Source organism: Hyperoodon ampullatus (genome assembly GCF_949752795.1).
Source record: "Hyperoodon ampullatus genome assembly, chromosome: 19".
Lineage (NCBI taxonomy): Eukaryota > Metazoa > Chordata > Mammalia > Artiodactyla > Ziphiidae > Hyperoodon > Hyperoodon ampullatus.
The window spans coordinates 8,831,019-8,851,876 of record NC_136932.1 but is presented as its reverse complement, the minus strand read 5'-3'; the positions used below and the strand labels follow the sequence as shown (position 1 = coordinate 8,851,876).

The 20,858-nt window shown below is 56.6% G+C and overlaps 1 protein-coding gene across 1 annotated transcript in view; it reads left to right on the top strand.

The window, feature by feature from the left end:
- Positions 1 to 8,054, top strand: part of DCAKD (dephospho-CoA kinase domain containing) — a gene marked incomplete at its 5' end in the record, with an annotated part of 8,430 nt that extends 376 nt beyond the window's left edge. The window contains 3 exons of the mRNA XM_079724639.1: positions 333 to 536; positions 3,722 to 3,809; positions 6,806 to 8,054. Coding sequence (XP_079580765.1) covers positions 333 to 536; positions 3,722 to 3,809; positions 6,806 to 7,097 — 584 coding nt within the window. The 3' untranslated portion in view covers positions 7,098 to 8,054. The remainder of the gene's footprint in view (positions 1 to 332; positions 537 to 3,721; positions 3,810 to 6,805) is intronic.
- Between the last annotated feature and the right edge of the window lie 12,804 nt (positions 8,055 to 20,858).

The following is a 20,858-nucleotide window of genomic DNA, read 5'->3' as shown; positions in this document are numbered from 1 at the left end:
CGGACTCTCAACCACTGCACCACCAGGGAAGCCCCTCACCTCTTTATAAGGCCCTTCAAGCCCTCAGGGGAGGGGAGGGCCTTCCCATCAGCCCTGGCCTCCTGCTCCTGCCCCACCCCCACGCTTCCCTCCAGCTTCCCTCACCCCGTGACCAACACCAGGGGTTCTGTGCCCTCTGCTCTCCTCCCTGCTTTCCCTCCCCTCATCTTGGTTTTGCTGCAACTGGAAGAAGCACCCCTGGGTTCCCCCATCATTTTGCCTCTGGTCACTCAGAGTCCCCTGGCTGGGCTGGAGGCTCCAGCGAGTGACCCAGGCTCCTCTTCACGCCACAGTCGTCCAGCCAGGATACCCCGCCCACCGGCGTATCGTGGAGGCCTTCGGCACTGAGGTCTTGCTGGAGAATGGCGACATCGATCGAAAGGTCCTGGGGGACCTGATCTTTAACCAGCCCGACCGGCGGCACCTGCTCAACTCCATCACCCACCCCGAGATCTGCAAGGAAATGATGAAGGAGACCTTCAAGTTCTTCCTCCGGGGTAAGACCCGGGGCCTGGGACGGCGTGGGGCCCAGGCCCTTCTCCTCTGCAGAAAGGTTGGTGGGGTGGGAGGGTGGGGGGAGGAGCTGATTATCATCCAGGCTGTTGAGCTCACTCTGTTCATTGGCATCCTCCGTGCAGCCCTGTACCAGCCCCAGAGAGAAATGATGTCCCTCAACTCTTAAGGGAGCTGACAGTTTAATGAGAAGAGACACTTGAGGCTTTTGAGCCATGAACCCCAGGAAGCTGATTTTTCTAGCAGGGGTGGAAGTAATAGTAGCTGGCAAATAGTGGAGTCGTAAGACCTGAGTTAAGTCCTGGCCCTCACGGTTTCCAGCAGTGTGACTGTTGAGTGCACCCACCCCTCCGCCTGTTTCCTCCTCTGCATAGTGAGGCCAATAATGCCAACCTGGGCAAGCTCTTAGGGAGACTGAGAGTCTACGCCGTGACTGTCAAACACCATGAAAATGTAAACCACAGTCAGAGTCAGATTTGGTGCTGGTTGAGCCACCTGGGAAAGTAAGTTTGCAGAGTGTAAGGTGGGGAGGCTCTGGGCTGGCCAGGGCCGGTGGGAGTGGGTTCTAAGTGGAGGGTAATCCTTGGGGGCTGGGCCTCAGTGGAGAGAGCTAGCCTGGCGTGTGCAGGGACGGCCAAGTGATGAGGCAGGACTGAAGGAAGGGGAGAGTGTTTGAAAAGCAGGGGTCTGTGGCAGCCTTTCCCAAGCCGTATGCCACGGTCCAAGCACGGTTCTTCAGGATGGCGTTGGGCAGGGGTGACCTGATCTTTACTGTCCAGGATGGGGTCAGTCCCCAGGAGAAGGGGGAGAGCTGAGAGCAGTGGTTCAGGATCAGGCGAGAGGCTGGCCCAGGGCCCCTACAGAGCGGCCTGTCAGCCGCTGGGCCATGGAGCCTCCAGCCCAGGCTCCGGGTTGAAGGCCTGGCTGATTGTCTCCCGTCAGTCACGAGGCTGAGACTTTGCTTCCTGGAGGGTATGGGGGAGGCCTCTTGCTTTTCTTCGGGCTTTTGCACTGTGATCATGGCCAAATTCTCCCATGCGTCAAGTTCTGATGTACAGAGTGGGGACCCTCTCCCCACTCCTGTCCCCCTCTGGCCAGTACCTCCCTCCATAAGGAAAGGGATGACTTGACAGACATCCTTGATGTTGACCTTCCCCGCCCCCCAGCTCTGGCCAGGCAGGAGCTGGCTCCCAGCATCCTCCCTGCTGGACCGGCTTTTGCTCCCCATCTCAATACCTTGCTGCAGGCCTCCCTCCCTCCCTCAAGGGCAGTCTCTGGACTCTTGCTGCCTTTGTCCTGCCTCTTGTATCTGTGCCAAGACCCCTCCCGTCACTGCCCACCCCCCCGCCAGGAGCGAGGCCTTCTGTCTGTCATTCCTGCCCTTTCGCGTTCGCTCTCAGGCCAGGCGCGAGTACATCTATCTGCAGGGCTTTGAGGCACCAGTGGCTCTCCCCTTCTGAAATTAAGCATCGGATAATGTCACCCGCTCCAAAGTTCTCCCGCTGTGTCATCCACCCAACTTCCCCTCTCCCCAGCCACCGCCACTTAAATAAAAGCCAGAAAGCTCCTTTCAGCTCGATAAGGTGAAAAATGGGGACGACAGCTGTGGCTTCCACAGTCCCGGTTTTCCCCTGATGAGTATAACAAATACAACTGTCAGAGTTGGTATAATCAAACGTCAGATAAGATCACCAGCTGTTGGGAGGTCTCCGCGTAGGCAGACGGATGTCTTAATAGAGTCAGGGTGGTTTGCAGAGCTTATCAAGCAGGAGGGATGTGACAGCTGAATAGCCCTTTGCCAGCGAACCATAGAGCTGTCCGCGAGCTCCCAAGAGGGGCCGAGGAGAACGGACAGTGCAGGGAGAGGAAGGGACGGGAGTGGAGCAGAAAAGGGAGGTGAGAGGCCCGGTGAGGATCTGGTCTCAGCCCCTGTTCTGGGCTGGACAGGAGTGGGGGAGCCAGCACTGCCAGCCTCCTTCCTCCAGGGAGCTGTAGTGATAACAGCCATCATCTGTGGAGCAGTGAGTGAGGGTCTGGGTGAGGGGCTGCTGAGGGGTTTACAGGCGTTTGCTCGTGTAATCCTGACCATCTTCCTGTGAAGCGGGCCATCTGTTCACTCATTTACACAGGTGAGGTTTGGTAAGGGGCCCAAAGGGAGACAGTGGTGGCGACAAACCAAGGCGTGTCATCTGAGCCCATCTCATGACCCCCCGCTTCTCACTGCTCCTGAACCCCTGCCAGCTTTTCCACGCTTACACAGCGGTCACTGGCCTCAAGAGAACTAGGAGCCCCAGGTGTTCCTGGGCGAGTAGCCCAGGGACATGCCCGCGCACAGTGGGTGAGGGTGCACCCCCTTGGCTGGCCTTGGCTTGCAGTGGGAGGGCTAGTCGGTGCCTTTTACCCCATGGGAGTTACTTCTGTAGTATGAGTCATAACCACCCCCACCACACCCACCCCAGAATCGTGCCTGTAATCTCTGGCTGGAGGCGGCCTCTGACGCCGAGAAGCAGCCTCTTTCCCTCTGGGGCTGCTGTGGCCGCCGCCCCATAGGAGTTTCTCGTGGAGAGTCGGCAGAGAGCGCCATGCAGGACCTGGCTCCTGTGGAGAACCTATCATTTTTTTTCTCTTTTTTTGAGGAAAAGTGGGTGAAGTAGGGCAGAACAGGCCCACTTAATTCCTGGAAACTCTCTCCAGTCTCCTACAGCTCTGGCTGTGTCACCTCCCTGTTCAGAAATAACAACTCTTTGGGTTCAAGATCAAGTAAGCTCAACCCTGTGTGACTGCCCCGACCACCTTGTCAGTTTCGCCTCACTCTGCTCGGGGCCTCTGCTTCCGCCAGAGCTGTTCCCCTTCCTGGAACCCTCACCTCCGCCTGCTCATTTTCAAGTATCAGAAGTCCTACCCGCTTTTCAAGGCCAATACAGAGGCCATCCCTTCTGTAAGGTCTTCTTGGATCATCCACCCCCAAATGACTTTCTGCAGCATTGTGTTCTGAATGGCATTGGAACTGGCTGGCATTCAGCTTATGCCTCTCCCTGGAAGGTCTCCCCCTCTGCCGGGCAGCTCGTGATGGTAGGGGGCAGTGGCTTTGACTCTGTTCCCACACTGAGCACATAGTCCTGTGTGTGCTTGCAGAATTGAATTTGTGGGTTTCCTGGCCTCCCCCCAGGATACCGCTACGTGATTCTGGATATCCCCCTGCTGTTTGAGACGAAGAAACTGCTCAAGTACATGAAGCACACAGTGGTGGTATACTGGTGAGTGTGTGGCATGGCCTGGCCTGACCGAGGCTGGAAGGAGGACCCCTGGGGTAAGGCGTGTACCTGCAAAATGGCCCCCTGCATTTTGCCCTTTCCCCGCAGGGTGGCCAGGAGGCCCAGAGGTTTTGGGGAGCAGGGCCCAGAGCCTATAGAAACTGACCTCTGTGCCTGACCCAGATGTGCCTGGGAGTGGATGTGGGGGAGTGATGGCCCCCAGGTCTCTCTAGTGCTTGGGAAGGGCTCCCCCTGCTGGCTATTGGAGGCACTTCAGCCCAGATGCGGGCCCTGCCCTGGGCGACCATGTTCTTATTCATTGGTTCCCTTTTCCCTCCTGCGGCACTTCTCAACTTTCCAAACATTTATTACTTCCCTCAGTTTACCTCTCAACATAAGGTAGTCAGGACAGGAGTTGATATTTCTGAGTTATAGAAAACTCAAGGCAGGGAGTTACAGAATTTGTCCAGGGTCACCCATCGGCAAAATCTACGAACAGAAAGTTGCCGAGAAGGAGCTGTCAGAACCCAGGTAAGGAAGGAGCTTTGTTCATGTCCCCCAGGACATGAAGCAAACCAGAATCCAGGTTTGGCAAACAGAGGAGGATCAAGCTGTCAGAGAAAATGAGTCATAGTCCCAGCGGAGTGAGAGTGCAGATGAGGCGTCAGGGTGTCTCTGCCTTCCAGAAACTTCCTGGATGCCACCCATAAGTACAACAGACACAGAGGTGGACACTTGGCTCTGCAGGTACTTTGGGCACAGGGTTGCTCTCAAGAGACTAATGGTGGGGGAGTCTCCTAGCACACTGGAGGCAGGGCCTGGAGTGCTCAGTGCCCTAAGCATCACCCTGCCCTCTGCCCCAGTGCCCCACTGTGGGTTGGCATTTAAAGGCAGCCTGAATCTGCTGAGCCTGGTGCAGGGACTCAGGCATCCTCTTCGCTCCCCCACTGGCCCGTGTCTCCCCCTGTAATCCTGCAGCCTCTCTGGGTTCTTTGTTCTCTGTTTGTGAAAGACTATCAGCTGGGGCCAAGCCAACTCCAGGAGGACAGAATTCTCTTTGTCTTGGAATTTTAATACAATTGAAACTTTGTACCAAGGGATTAAAAAAAAAAAAGTCTTATTAGAGTGTAGGTGAGTAAACAAGACAGGGGCTGGTTGCGTCTGCAGTCACCAGGTGACTCCACGCTTTCCCTGCCACCTTCCTCTTCCTATGCTTTCCTTTTGCTAAGAGCAGAGATAGCTGTGGCTCCTGGCAGATAATTGCAGCTTTGTAGATTCTGCCTGCTCCCCAGGAGATCCTCCAGCCTCACTCACCAGCCAGAGCAGCCTTTCCCAGGGTCTCGGGTGCCATACATGCCCCACTTTTACCACATGTGGTTGTATGGCTCTTGAGAGATGCCCAAGAGATGAATGAGTGATTATTTGCTTTTCATAAAAGGGATCCACACTTTACAAAAATAGGGACCCCCTCGTGGACTCCTTTAACTGGCATTTGAAATAATATGGGCGTTTACCAAAGTGTGATTATACCAAAATGTGATTATTCACTTTTTCAAGGAGCTTGCCAATTGTGGGATAAATGTTTGGGCAAAAGTTCCCTTACCACAAACAACGTCAGTCTTTTAACCATCTGGGACTATCCCTGAGCTCCAGGAAGGGCTGTCAGAGAGTTCTGCCTTCACATCCCAGGAGGCCCCCGGTCTCGGCCTCACCGTCTGAAGGGTGTGCGCTCACTGGTGGCCCCAAGCCATCTCTATTCTCTCACCCAGACTTTCCCAGCCGCGGATGTGCAGTGTCCCTGACTAGGGTTGGGTATAGTCCTTGTTCTCAGCCAGGCAGGGATTGGCCCCATGACCTTGACAGTATGCTGTCCTCCTAACAAAGGAAATCAGAAGTCCTACCTACTTTCCAAGGCTAGTGCAAATGCCATCCTTCTACAAGGTCTTCCCTGATCAGTCAGCCAGAAATGACTTCCTGCCACGTTCAATTCTCAATGGCGTTGGGATTGGCTAGTGTTCAGTTATGTCTGTCCTTGGAAAGTCTGTCTTCACATCCCAGGAGGCCCTTGGATGTAGGCCACAAGTAGGAGGGGACTAAACTGTAGTCATCAAATCCTCCCATCTTATAACTGGGAAAATTCAGGCCTAGTGGCAAAGCAGAGAGACCCCAGATGGCAGAAAACAGCTGCTGCAGCCATGTCCCACCTTGTTCCTATTGAGGGGCTTAGGCATTCATAGAGATGACCCCATTCCAGAGGACAAATGGGCAGTTCCTGTGTAGCCAAAAGCAGGACAGGGAGTTTGCCGAGGAAGGACCCAGGTGGTAATATCAGAGTGCGCGAGAGAGGCATTCTTTGTATTTCCTATGGAGTTGGGAGACTGGGTGTTGCTTGGCTTACTGTGCAGTGCTCAGTCCTGTCCCAAGGACCGAGGGGATCCAGTTCTCAAGTCCTTGCTCCTCTTAGAAGCACCTTGGGCTCTGCACATCCCGCTTTATCAGTGGCATCAAGCCCAGTGGCCACCGTCTCAGCACAGTCCTTTTGCTCTGAATGTGCAGGACTGGGTGTGGGGAGACAAGGAGAGGGCTCTTTGTGGTGGACCGGGAAGCTGTTTTTGATGCCACAGGCCCAGGCCCCCAGGGGAACTGAAGGAAGTGTTTAGCTTGCAGACACAGGCCTTTCAGTAAAGCTCATCCACCCAGGGATGCAGGATATAGCTGATTCCAGGTGACCAAATCCTCCCATCTTAAAACTGGGGAGTCTCGGGCCTGGTGGCAAAGCAGAGAGACCCCAGGTGGCAGAAAACAGCAGCTGCCCCCTTTTCCCTCCCCATTTATACTAAGGGGCTCAGGTAGCCCATAGTGCTACTAGGGTGCTCACAAAGAGTGGGGTGTGGTGGGGGGAGCCCATGAGCTTCCAGGGCTGTCCACCCCTGTCACACGCCATTGGGAGGGAGGACGGGACCTGCGATGTCTGAGCAGCCCTTCTGCCCGGTCCCTAGTGACCGAGACACGCAGCTGGCCCGGCTGATGCAGCGGAACAACCTGAACCGCGACGACGCAGAGGCCCGGATCAAGGCCCAGCTGCCCCTGAAGGACAAGGCCCGCATGGCCCGCCACGTTCTAGACAACTCAGGCGAGTGGAGCGTCACCAAACGCCAGGTGGTCCTCCTGCACGCCGAGCTGGAGCGCTCCCTGGAGTACCTGCCACTGCGGCTCGGGGTCCTCACGGGGCTGGCCGGCATTGCCAGTCTCCTCTACCTGCTCACCCACTACCTCCTGCCTTCCCCCTAGCGGGACCCTGCAAGGCAGAAACTCCTGGGTCTCCATCTCCTCAGAGGCTGAAACCAGGTAATGAATGCATCCGGTTTCCTCCCAACCCCTCAACACACACACTCTGGATCTGGGCTGGAGCCCTGCACTGGGCCGACCCTTCCTCGGAGCACATCCTGTCCAAGGCAGAGAAACGGCCCTCTGTCAGCAGATGCTCCTTCCCACCTCCCCTAGCGCCCCTCCCTCTGGAACAGTGTCCATCACGGGGTGAGGAAGCAGCAATGGTAGACTCTTGTAACTTTCTTGTGGGTGGGGGTGAGGAACACCTTCAGTGGCCGTCACCAGTGTTTAAAGCTGGGAGGGTCCCTGGGCTTGAACCCTCTCCTAGCACATGCCCCGTCACGGCCAAACTCCCCTGCGTGGACCATGGGAAATCAGTTTGGACCAAGGGCTGCCTTCAAGCAGGATTCCCCTGTAGATTGAAGCCCTTGGCCAGGAGCCAGTAACAATTCCCTTGTGGGTGATGCTGTAGCAGGGCAGAGGCCAGGCTGCTTCTGGGATGACCCACTGTCGCACCGTGGCATTTCCCTAGCACTCCCTGCACCCTGCTCCCCGCCGCCTCCTACCACTCTACCTCCCTGAGCTCTTGCTAGGCTGCACGCGGTGCACCAGGCTGTTTCTGGCCTCTCTGCCTTCACCTTGCTGCTCCCCAATCTGGAAAGCCTTTTTTTTTCCCCTACAACTGGCTACCTTCCAGCTCAGGCACCATCTGAAGCCCCAGGCTGGGTTAGGTGCTCTGGGATACCCCCCGCCCCACATTTTACCTGAATCCACAGTATAATAATCAGCCAAAAACTGGTTAGTCTCTCCTACTAGACTGTAAGCCCTTTGAGGGCAGGAACTATGTCTTATTCATTTGTGTTCCTGGTGCAGAGCCTGACTCACCATTGGTGCTGAATAAAGTGTGTTGATCTGAAATGCCCTGTGCTGCCTTTGTTCCCCCAGCATCACCGACTGACCGAGGTTCCCAGACTTGGCTGATACCATTGGGGTTAAACTTGGCCTCCTCCCACACTAAGACCTGTGCTCCTCACTTCCCTGGCCCCAGAAGGTACAGTTGCCTTCTGACTTCTTCTGGGGCCCCAGGAGGATTCCAGCCAGGTCCAGATGTACCTGTATGAGAGGTGGGTGGAGGTGCTGGAGCAGCCTCACATCCACATACTCCATCTTCCTTCCCCAACCCAATTAGACCAATGTAGACATCAGCTTCCCCTTGCCAGAGCCGGCAGACCTGCTGATGTGTTGATCCTGCGGCCAGCAGCCTATTAAGACCAGAAATGAGTGTGACAAATGCGACTGCTGTGGTGGCCATACTTAGTGCCCCCTTTCGCAGAGCCGCTCATACTTCAGAGTAGCTCATTAACTCACTGCAAACCCGCGGGGGGCAAAGGCTGGTAAGGTGGTGGCAGGCTGTGGGGTGAGGGCCAGGGCGGGATGAGAATGGCAGAGGGCACCCGCTTCTCCGGTTTGAGACCTGGCAAGAGCAGGTAAGGGAGGAAAGGCATGGACCCCTCCCAGTGCCCTGTTACCTAGTCATTGAGAAGATGGCGCTTCGTGAAGGCGTGACATGCCGGACGCTGCTGGATGTATGGCACCCGGAGGTAACATAGCATTGATTATTCTGATTCCAGGCCCAGAGGGATGATCTGATGCGGGTCAGAGCCAGGCTTCAGAGCTCTGCCCACTGTGTCCCTGGGCCTGCCTGGAAAGGGCAGACCTGGCATCGCTCTGGCCCACTGGGCTTTGTTTCCTACTCGTTTGACCTCTTGACTTCATGATGCTTATGTCAGAGAACAGCGAAAGCCCTTCGCAAACTATAAAGTTCCAGAGTTATTTTCCTCCCTGACCTAGTCTACTGAGTTTCATGCCAGAATGTCAGAGAATGGCCAGCCTGTTAAGGTGCGGAGAAAATGCCATCCCGTCCTCCCCTTGCCCTGGTCCTGCTACAGCTCCCGCTCACCTCCTCTTGCCTCCCTCTCCACGGCCTCCCTTTCCCAGGCTTGATGGCCCCAGACGGGCTTACAAGAATCCTACTTCCCCTGGGGCATCGCTTCATGTCTAGGTCGCTCGGGAGCCCCTTGGATACAGCAGGAGCCAGGACCCCGGGAGCCCCGGCCCCGCGCCCGGGCGGGCGGTCTCCCCTCCGGCCGGCAGGTGGCAGCACGCACCCAGGTTGGGGTCGGGCCTCGGCGGCAGGCGCTCGCCGAGCGGTTACTAACTTTCTCCCGGTGGCGTTTCCGCCTCTCCTACGGTGCCGCGGCGGCGTCAGATCCCCCCGCCAGCGGCGGAGGCGCGGGCGCTCGGCCCCGGCCCGGGCGCTAATCAACAAACCGTGCGGCTCGCTGCGTCCTCTTTGCTGGAGCTGCAGGCACCCCGCGCCCCTGGCGCCGCGGGGCGGACGGATGTGTCCCCATTGCACCCCGTGCGAGGGCGACCGGCACGCTCCCCAGGCCTCCCACCCTCCAACCGCGCGCTCGGGCCCTGCTCTCCGTTCACCCACTCTGGGCCTCACCGCCCCGGCGCGGAGCAGTAAAGACGCCAGCGAGGGCTGCAGGCGCACCGGCCTCCCGGCGGCGGGGGGATGAAGGAGACAGGCGGGCCCCTAAAACCATCCCCATCCCCAGGCCCAGGCTGGCCCTAGGGTACTTAGCAGAGCCTTACAGATTTCAAAGCACATCCCGCAGCTATCTCCTTGAAGTCCCCCAACTCTGAGAAGGAGTGCAGGAGGCTCAGAGGTTGAGCCACGGGGGCCCAAGTAACCAACAGGCATAATCCCACGCTCTGGACTCCCAGTACAAGGCCCCTCCCACTACCTGCACTGTCCCCATTAATGACGCCTCGGGTCTTTAGCTACCAGTTACTGTCAACTCTTCTTCAGACGCTCAGTCTCTCTCTGTCCTTGGGAGGGTGAAGGGAGGAGCAGGGGGAGGTTTGGGACACTCCATAACAGGCCACCAGGGCTAGAAATTGGATGGGAGAGGGACAGCCAGGGCTGCTGTCACAAAGGCACTCCAGGTCAGGAGGAACCAGTCCCAGGAGCAGCAGAGGCAGTAGGGTGGCAGGGATGACCCGAGGCCTCGGGGCCACATGGGGTGGGCGGGGGACACCCCGGAGATGGCAGATGGAAAGGAGCAAAGTGCAGGAGCTGCTGAGGCTCCGCGGGCCGCTCTCCTGCTCCTTCCCCGGGAAGGGGAGCTGCGGCTGGTGGCTCCTCTGTCCCGCCCGCAGAGCTGAGGCCGCACCCAGCTGGGGCCCAAAGAGCCTCCTCCCTTTGCTCCCCACCCTCCCTCCCCATCGCTCAGATTCCAATACAATTTCCAGCTAACCAGCATGTCAATAGAACAAGTCGGGCAGCCGGATTGCTGGCCAATTACAGGAAATCATTCTTCTCCACAGCTCAGAGCCCAGGGAGAGGGAGGGAGGGAGGGAGGGAATGTGAGGGAGCAAGCCCCCAGCTTGCAGGCTGGGAAGGGGCTCTGGCTTTGCGTGGGGCCTGCTGCAGCCCCAGGGAGGGCCTGGGGCGGGGAGAGCAGGGGTAGATGGGGAGGTTTCTGGTGGTGGCCCAGCAGGGGTTCTTCCTCATCCTCAAACATGGCCCAAGCCACAAAGAGAGAGAATGGGACTGAGGGCTGGTGAGGAGGGCCCAGGAGGTGAGGCATCTGCTTGGAGTAGACGGGGGTGGGAAGGGGGGATGGTGAGACCAATCTCCCCCAGAGCCCTGTGTTTGGGAATGGGGTTGGTACCCAGGCCTCCCTGGCCCGGAGGATCCCTGCAGGGCCATCTGAGTACCTGGAAGCTGGGGCCCACACGGGCAGGACCTTGCTTCCACACCCAACCGCGGACCAAGGGGACCCTGGGGGGACAGGGAGAAGGGGCTTAAAGAGGAGGAGGGGAGGAAAGGGGCTGCAGCCTGCAGCTACGTGGTCCAGCAGCAGCCTCACTTGGTGAAGAGGTAAGTCTGGTAGCATCCTTCCACCCCAGAAGGTGGGGCACAGATATGTGGGAGGGGACAAGGGCTTCCTCACTTACCTTCCCAGCCCCTCTGCCTTACTTCCCAGCTCTGGCCCTTAAGAAACTTTCACTCAGATGAAAAGGTCCCAATCCCCACCCCCTCACTTTCCATCCATCTGAATCTACCCCTACCTTCCATTCTGACCTGGAGGCCTGTTTGTCACCCACACCCCCATCCACATCCCTCATCATATCTGTCCCAGAACTGCCTTAACTACTCCCAGGCTGCCCCACCCAGCAGACCCTGAGGTCCCCCTGCTTCCCAGCACCAATGATTAGCTCCCTTTACCAGTGCTGGAGTCTCTCCCCCAAAGTAGTGAAAGATCCTCAACAGACAGAACTAACTGTACCCAGTGACTTCCCTGGTGACGCAGTGGTTAAGAATCCGCCTGCTAATGCAGGGGATTTTTTTTTTTTTTCTGATTACACCTGTTTAATTAATTAACAATACAGCAATTTTAACAGGGTACTATGTTTATCTGGAACCCCGATATGAAGCAGCTGTGACCCAGTGATCCCTTTCCCTGCTCCAGGCTATAGCCACCTCCCCAGGACCCCTCCCCAATTTCTCAGCATCTTGCCCTGTCTCCTTCAGACCCCCGCCCTTGGAGGGGCTTGGGTTGGATTTACCCCTGGTGCTTTGGCCAACCCAAGGGTACACAGGTGGGCAGACACCAGAGAGGAGACAGACCTCTGCGCCCAGTGACCCCAGGCACCCAGCGGCTCTCAGGAAAGAGGCTGAGCAAATGCTCTTGACTGCCAAGGCCGGCCTCAAAGTGGTGGGTGCGTGGGGAGAGGGAGTCAGCGCCCTGGGACCCCTCCTTCCCCGGGATCCCTGCCCGAGCACACAGGCTTGGACGTCCGCAATGCGGCTGTCAGGGCTGGCCCTGTTTGTGTCCCCCGCTTGGCACAAAGCGGGCGGCCTCGGCTCTGCGAGGCTGAAACCTCGCCGCGGCTCCAAGCTGGTGGAGCCGCCTTCGCGGGCCCTCCCTCGGGCGCTGCCTCTGGCGGGCCCGCCGCCCGGTGCTCGGCGATCCGGAAGAGGGCGCCCGGCCCGCCCTCGTCCACGGTGCCCCGCGGCCGGCGCGCCGCTCTCCGCAGCCCGCAGGCTCCGCGCCATTGATCGGGCCGCGGGGACCCGGGCGCGCAGCACCCCCACCCCCTCGCTTTTCGCTTTTAATTGAAGTTTGAGCAGAGTGCGAAGCGGGCAGAGGCAGAAACCAAATATTTAGTTGCTGCAAATTGGCACCTCCAGATCAATTACCCGACCCGTGTCAGGGCCTGGGCCGCTCCCCGCGCCCCGCGGAATCTCAATGCGTTGCCGCAGCCGCGGCCGCCCGCGCCGCCCGCCTCCATTCCGCCGCCCGCTTCTCATCAGCTCCAGCCCTACATCACCCGTGGCCGCGAGGGGAACAAATTTTCAATGGGAAAAGTTCCCTGGGAGGGTCCTCGTTGCTGACTCCCGCCGCGCCCTGTGCTGTCTGCCCCCCACCCGCCCGCCCCGGCCGTCATCCAGCCTGTCAGATGGGGGCAGCCCGGGAGGAGCAGTGAGATAAAGAGGGAGCTACAGAGCAAGGACTCTGGGTCACATGGACTTGACCCAACCCTAGTATCTCCACTTATCCTCTGGGTGACCTCGGAGAAGTTGCTTATGCTCCCTGAGCCTCGGTTTCCCCGTCTGTAATATGGGGCTCAACCTTCACGTTGCAGGGTTATGGGGTCAACACGGCAGAGGGACCCTGCCCTGCCCTGGGCTGGCATATCGTGGCTTTACTTCTCAGCCCTGCAAGAGGGGTAAAATAGCTTCCAGAATGAAGTGAGGGACACTGGAATTGTAAGCACTTCAGCCAAGCTCCTGGAGAACAGCAGAGGGAAGGCAGGGGGGCAGCCAGCCCCGCAGAGTCCCTGGCAGAAGCCGGGCAGGCGCGGGCACCTGGGTCAGCCTCCATCACGGAATGTCTTGACCTCCAGCCTAGGTACATCTGGGCACAATCAGAAGAGGAACTGCTTCTCCAGTACCAAGGATGGAGAGTTAGCTGGGCCTGGAGGTGAGCCATGCCCTCAAGGCTGGGCCGGGGAAGGAGGCTGGAGGGGTCTGAAGGTCACCAATGGCTGAGTATCAGGAGGCTGCGCCCATGGCAGGGGCCCGGAGGTGAGCTCTGCGGAGGAATCAGGAATTGGGCTGTAGTTGAGGCTTGCCTTTTCCCTGCTCTATGACCCTGTGCAAGTTCTTGAACCTCCGTTTTCCAATGTGTAAAATGCGGCTGACATCCTCTCCCTCCCAGAGTATTTGTGAAGAATAAAGGAGATGATGTATTTATATGAGAGGGAAGGAAACTCGCCGACAGACATGGAGAGAGTGGTGCTGAGTCCATGTGAGTTCCCACGCTCAGCACTGCTTCCATTCCAAGAGCTTCCTTGGGGGAACTGGAGCCAAATGGTTTGGCATTTTTATTTTTTTTTATTTATTTTTTGCGGTACGCGGGCCTCTCCAGTTGCAGAGCCCAGGCTCCGGACGCGCAGGCTCAGCGGCCATGGCTCACGGGCCCAGCCGCTCCACGGCATATGGGATCCTCCGGGACCGGGGCATGAACCCATGTCCCCTGCATCAACAGGTGGACTCCCAACCACTGCGCCACCAGGGAAGCCCATTTTTAAATGGCTGCCCCACCAAACGGAGTGACTCGCACTCTGGGTGGGAGGGGAGGTGTGGCGGGAGGCTGTGGTTGCCATGCTTAGGGCTCTGAGAGCCCTTCCTTACCCATCTCACCTTAAAGAATCAGAATCTCCAGACTGTCTGTCCTCCTTCCCGCCTCCGCCTCCCCCCAGCCAGAGACCTATGCCCCCAGGGCAGGAGTCACCTCAGGGCAGGAGGCACCCATGCCTGGGGGAAAGTTTTTTCCCATCAAACTCAGGGTCCAGATGGAAGGCAAGGCTGAAGCCTTGGGAAGTAAACTCACTTCTCTCCTTATTGAATTTCCCAGCTGTGAAATGGGACCATAAGTTGTGAGCCACTAATCACAAGGTGCCTTTTGGACTGATGGGTGACTTCTAGAAGTTACTGAATCCATTGCCCCACTGTCCACACACATCCTACCCATCCCTTTTGCACACCTGCCACAAGATTATCTCCGCTGGCAAGACAACCCCACCACCTCCTTGGGGATGGCAGCCACCATTTGTCAAGTCAGGAAGTCCATCTGACAGTCTACCTTAAATGTCTCACTGCTTCCTTCAGGGAAAAGTTAAAGAATGAACAACAAAAGATAAAATGCTTATGGATAGGCAATGCCACACTATTTTTTAAAAAGACCCCCGAAGAGGGTGTGGGGTGGGAATTACCTTCGGACACAATGCTCTTTACACTAAACATCTTGGCGATAAATATAGCTGTGTAATTCTTTTTTCTCCTTGGCAGAGAGAAAGGCTGAGGCTGGGCAGCAAGGCAGAGGGACCCGAAAACATACATCAATATGTGACTTTAATATATGTGCTCTCGGTGTCTGTGTGTGCTGGGGGATTATTAGTAACCTTGATTCCAGCTCAGTGTCCATGTGAGGCTGGGAGACGCATGGCCCCCAGGGAGGAGAAGAGAAATTAGGAAGCCAAATTCTTCTCCTGATTGACACCTGGGTAAACATTATCCCTGGCAGAAGGGGAAGAAAAAAAATCAATGCTGGGTATTTTTATCACGTTCCAGGGACAGACGTGGAGGGGGGCGTAAATTAAAGAAACAGTTCCCCCAACAGAGCCTCATTGAATATGCTCGTCTCCAAGGAGGTGGCAAAAGGGTTGGAAGCCAGGTGGGGAGGGCAAGGGGAAGATGGCGAGTGGGAGGGACAGCGGGTGCGTCCCAGGGAGCATGGCCGTTGCTTCTCATGCTCTGGAGCACTTATTTGTGTGGCAGCAGGTACAAAGGAGCCCACTGTTAATGACAGGGCAAATGCACCAGCTTTGGCGGGGGAATCAGAGGCCACAGGGTCTAATGTCAGTCTCTGGCTTCAGTGGAGGACCAAGAGGCATTAGTCGTTTTATTTGTATTTTTTGGCTGTATTGGGTCTTCATTGCTGCGCGTGGGCTTTCTCTAGTTGCAGCAAGTGGGGGCTACTCTTTGTTGCGGTGCGCGGGCTTCTCATTGTGGAACACGGGCTCCAGGCGCGCGGGCTTCAGTAGTCGTGGCTTGAAGGCTCAGTAGTTGTGGCACATGGGGCTTAGTTGCTCTGCGGCATGTGGGATCTTCCCAGACCAGGGACTGAACCCGTGTCCCCTGCATTGGCAGGAGGATTCTTAACCACTGCGCCACCAGGGAAGTCCCAAGGCGTATTAATGCAGTTGTCAGGGGGATGTTTCTAGCAGGAGCTTTCCAGAGCATGGGGAGGGGAGAGTGGCTTCGGTGGGGGCTGGGAGGAGTGAGTGGCCCAGGGAGGTGGGGCGGGGGGCGGGTCAGCACCAACGTGGAGAGAGAGAGGCATCTCTCTGGATTGTCTTGGAAAAAGCCGGTCTCCGTTCTACAGTCAGGAAAACCTGGCCTCCACTCCTTTGTATCTGGCCTCCACCTCTTCCCGGCTATATGACCTTGACCAAGTCATTGGACCTCACAGAGTCACACATTTCCTATCAGTAAAATGGAGGCAAGTAGACCCCACTCCTCTCATCTTACAGAGTTTTTAATGAGACTATACAAAGTACTGAAGTGGTAAGGGGCTATTGCTATCTAGAGCAGCTCTGTCCGATAGAGATATAATGCAAGGCGTAAGCATGCTTGGAAAGGTTCTAGTAGGCACGTTTAAAAAGTACAAAGAAATTGGTGGAATTAATTTAAATCATATTTTTAAAATTTAACCCAGTATATCTAAAATATTATCATTTCAACATGTGGCACTAGTCACATTCCAAGTGCTCAGTGGCCACATGTGATGAGTGGCTACCATATTGGACCAGCACAGATCTAGAATAAAAAGCCCACAGGGGAGGGGCTTCTGCCTCCGTGACAGTGGGGAGGGGCCCCTTTGAAATGCCAGGCAGAGCACCCCTTTTGGGGGGGGGCGATTTTATAGCTACAAAAGGGCCACAGCGCCCCCGCAGGAGGCTCCCTGGGGGAGGCAGAGTGACAGCAGTGGTCCTCCCTCAGGAGGCTCACCATAGGTCCCCAGATTTGGGCAGGACCTGGGGCTGGGGTGGACCCTGAGCTCCCGGTCTGGCATCCCCCAGGCCTTGGAGCAGCCTGGTGTGGAGGGAAGAGCCTGCCAGCTGGACTTGGACACTCTTTTCATTCCTGGTGCTTCTGCTTCCTGGCTGTGGGATCTGAGGCACAGCCCCTCTCTGAGCTCCACTGTCGATCAAATGGGGATGGTCATGATCAACACTATTTCAACAGGGGTAGAAAGGCTTCTTACACGAAGAATGTATGCTTCCGAAGCCGTGAGCATGGGCGAGGGAAAGAGAAAGTGAGGAGGGAGGGCAGGGGAGCCCCTTCCAAGGCCGTCCCATCCTGGGTGGCTTTTGCTGGGTGTGTTCTCAGGGTCTGCAGGGGCCACCCTCCTCCTGGGGGAGGCTGGCTTCCGCTGCAGGAAGAAGGCAGGAGCAGAGACCCAGGAAGGGTGTGATTCCCCAGGAGTCACACAGCAAACCCAGAAACAGCTTTGCTGGAGCTCCCTTCTTTGGGGCCAGGACACCTGGGTCCCGCTTCTCAGCTGCTCTCAGCACTAGGATTTGTGAAAAGGATTGAACAGGGCTACTTCAGGGCAACTCAAAGGGAGTTCAGTGCTGGCAGGGAGGCAACTCTCCTGGGTCTAGCCAGACATTTTTTGCTGATGCTGGGAACCAGGGAAGGGCGCCTGGCAGCCTGGAGCTCTCATACCCGGGCTGGCTGATCCTGGGCCCAAGTGGCCCCAAAGTCCCCATTACCCACTGGTCCTCCCTGTCCTGGCTGCAGAATTGTCCTGCCAGGGGAAGGATATGCGGAGAGGCTCCAGGCTGCCCAGGACCAAGACCATGGTGAACTTTCAGTTACAGCTTTTGCAGACTCTGCAACTAAACAGGAGACTTGGGATTTTAAGGTGATCTGAACCCTAGGAGGTCCAGCAAATGGGCTTCAGGAGATCCGTGAACACGCCTCCTGTCCCCATCACTGAAGTCAAAATTTTGAGTCTGTGCATTTTTCTAAACTAAGGGTCTAAGCTTTTGTCAAGGCTTAAAGAGATCTATGACTCCTAAGAGTAAGAACCACTGCTCTAGACACACACACACACTCACAAATACATGTAAATATGTATATACATAACCACACGTACGCACATAGCCCCCTCCCCCCATACACACACACACACAAATACATGTAAATATGTATATACATAACCACACGTACACACATAGCCCCCTCCCCCCATACACACACACACACACTCACAAATACATGTAAATATGTATATACATAACCACACGTACGCACATAGCCCCCTCCCCCCATACACACACACACACAAATACATGTAAATATGTATATACATAACCACACGTACGCACATAGCCCCCTCCCCCCATACACACACACACACACTCACAAATACATGTAAATATGTATATACATAACCACACGTACGCACATAGCCCCCTCCCCCCATACACACACACACACAAATACATGTAAATATGTATATACATAACCACACGTACACACATAGCCCCCTCCCCCCATACACACACACACACACACACACACACACTTTCTCTCTTCCTGTTTCAGGTCTCTTCCATCTTGGATCCATCCCGCACAGGGCTGCCCCCACAGACATCCTGTCTCCAAAAAATGCTGTAAGCCCATTCTTTCCAGTTAGAGACTGGCAGTGATTCCCAGTGCCTACCAAATTCAACTGTGGACCCCTGGGTTTGGCATTCAAAGAGCCCCCCTAGCATAGAGCCCTCTCTTCCTGCCACAAACGGGAACCTTGTTTTCAGCCCAGCTTGTGGGGTCAACTAACCTGCTGTACTCAGTCCACCCTCCCTGCCTTCCCCCCCCCGGACATTTTCTCCTCCTGAGACACCCTTCCCCTCCACACCCCCTCCTACTTATTGGAATCCCAAGGCCTACAGGACCTGGCTCACACGCTGCCTCCTCCATGAAGCCTTCCTCAACCTCATCAGAAGTGCCTGCCTTGCTCTAGTCCATCTCCCACAGTCCCTTGCATGGCCCAGGCCCCGAACCCTTATCTCTCACGGCCTCAGACTCTGGGTCACCAGAGACGGCACTTAGCTTGTCGCCCAGTGGAAACTGTAAGCCCCTGGCAGGCAGGGCCTAAGGGGAGGGGGTGTCCGTGAATCCTCTCTGAATCCGTCTCCCACCACCACACTTCCCGTCCTGCTCACCTTCCCCCAGAACCAGGTAATACCAAGGTCGGATGGGAGAAAAAATAGATGAAACATCACTTTGCAAATCACAATGTAAACTCTGCTCAGGTGCTCCTCTCTTCCCAGTATTCTTCCTGGACCCCTGCCCGCCCTTGGCTCTGAACCCTCTGGCCCCTCCCCCTCCCCCCAACTCCAGGTGTCCAGAGCCTGAGCGGCTCGACTGGAGAGACGTGTCTCTCTGTCTCTGAGTCCTGATCTCTGTCTGTGTTCCCAGGAGACATCTGGCCTCCCTCATCAGACTGGGATCACTGGGAATGTGAGGACCTACCTTTTTTGTCTTTTTGTTTTTCTTCCTTTCCTTTTCCCATTCCATTCAAATAAGGATTTCAAACAGCTTTCAGAGACACACGTGACAAGATAAAAAATGAGAGAGGAAGCTGGGGTGAAAGAGTCCCGATTTCTCTTTCCCCAGGTGCTGTCTCTGGCACCCAGCAAAGGGCAGCTTTCAGAGCGGCCCATCCTGGGCCTTTGCTGAGCCCATTCAGCCTCCTTCCCTGGGACTCAGGTGCGGACTTGGCCAGCGCCCTCCTCCCTTGCCAACCCGCCAGGCTCCGCTGCCAGCCCCGGCCCTGCCAGTCCAGCTCGCCTCACCCGGCCCTTCATGCTCTGGCTCTTTCTCTCTGGCTCCCATTTGCAACCACAGCGCATCTCAGCTGTCTGATTAACTCAATTGATTAATTAAGCTCTAATGAGATCTGTGACTCACCCCTGCAGCTGCTGACCGGGAGGCCAGCCGTGCCAGGAAGGGCGCGCGGGGTGGGGGTGGGGGGGCACAGGCATGGGCTTAGGAGGGCCCAGGGGGCAGGAAGCTCAGTGGTTGGTGCCACTGATAAGGGAAGCACAAACCTTGCCCAGGGCTAGGTCTCCTCCAGAGCCCTCATGGAGGAGGGGCGTTCTGTGGCCTCTCTGGGCCAGCCAGTCAGTTCCAGAATGACACAGCTAGCACAAACCCTGCCGAAGGCAGGGGAACAGGGCAGGTATTGACGGGCTGAGACGTGCAGGAAGGGGACTAGACATCACCCTCCCACCCCCCCACCCCACCCCCCGGCCCTGCCCAGAGTCTCACTTTGACTCCCTGGGCCTGGAGTGCCCGAGGCCCAGCAGGTACTCGTCTTGTGGAAGCTGGACCCTGACCACAGGAGCCAGGCTTAGCCCTCCCAGCAGCTGCCAACTCCGAGGTTTCTCCCACCCCAACTCCCAGCCCTGCGGTCAAGGCACCTTCTTCCCTGCCCCCGCTCAACTGGCTCCCATACCAAATAACCACAAGGGCCCTGCAGAGCAAGTCCTGAATTCCATCCAGTTCCCTGCCCCGCCATCCTCCCCCACCAACCCTGACTGTGGATTCACCCCTCCCCCAGACTCTATCCCCTTGTCTGCGCTGGGGGACCAATGCCCCCCATTAACAACAATAATCAGTGGAATGGAATTTTCCATCTCACAAAGTACATCCATATCAGTTCCTCTCCAGAATCCTGAAAGGCAGAGCAGGGAGTCCATTCTAGAAATGAGGAAACTGAGACCTCAGCTTGCCCAAGAGGACACCTGTTTTTTTGCTTGTGTCCCGGCCATTGCATTCATCTTGGGAAAACACGCCTCTTCAGCTTTGACGCCTCGGCTTAGAGGTCACTTCATCCAGGAAGCCCCGCCCCCGCCCCGCCCCATCTCTCCAGCTGCAGGTAAGGGCCCTCCTCTCATGTTATAGTTGTTCATTTGTTCATATCTGCCATTGGGCCATGAGGGCAGTTGCTGCCGTGTCAATCCTTGATCATCCCTGCATCCTGCTCAGGGCTTCACATGCAGCAAGAACAAATGAACATTCAGAGAAGGAAGGAAAGAAGGAAGAAGTGAATGAACCACGACAAGTGGCAGATATTCTGATCCCCAGCCTCAGCCTCGTGCTGGGAGGGACAGGGCAAGGCAGCCCAGTGTGGGCATTTCAGCTGTGGGTGCGCAGGGAATCCGCTGTGTGCGTGGTCCATTAGACCAGAGAGCAAGCAGGTAAGGCCTTCCCCTCCCCTATGCAGGGAGAATATGGTGGGACTGACCCAGGGAATCATGCGAGGTGGGGGTGGGCAGGGCGGGAGAGGGTGGGGAGAGTGTAGCTCTGGGGTATTGGGGCTCCTTCAGGGGAAACAGGAAACCTAGAGTGGAGACAGAGCAGTAGCTGGAGAGTAAGACCTGGCTGGAGTCCTAGCTTTGTTTGACCCCTTGGTAGACGTTGGCCTCCCCATTTAGGCCTGTGAATTGAGAAAGTCTGATGACATAATCTCTGGACCCGCTGCCCTCCTGATGTGGGCTGGGAGC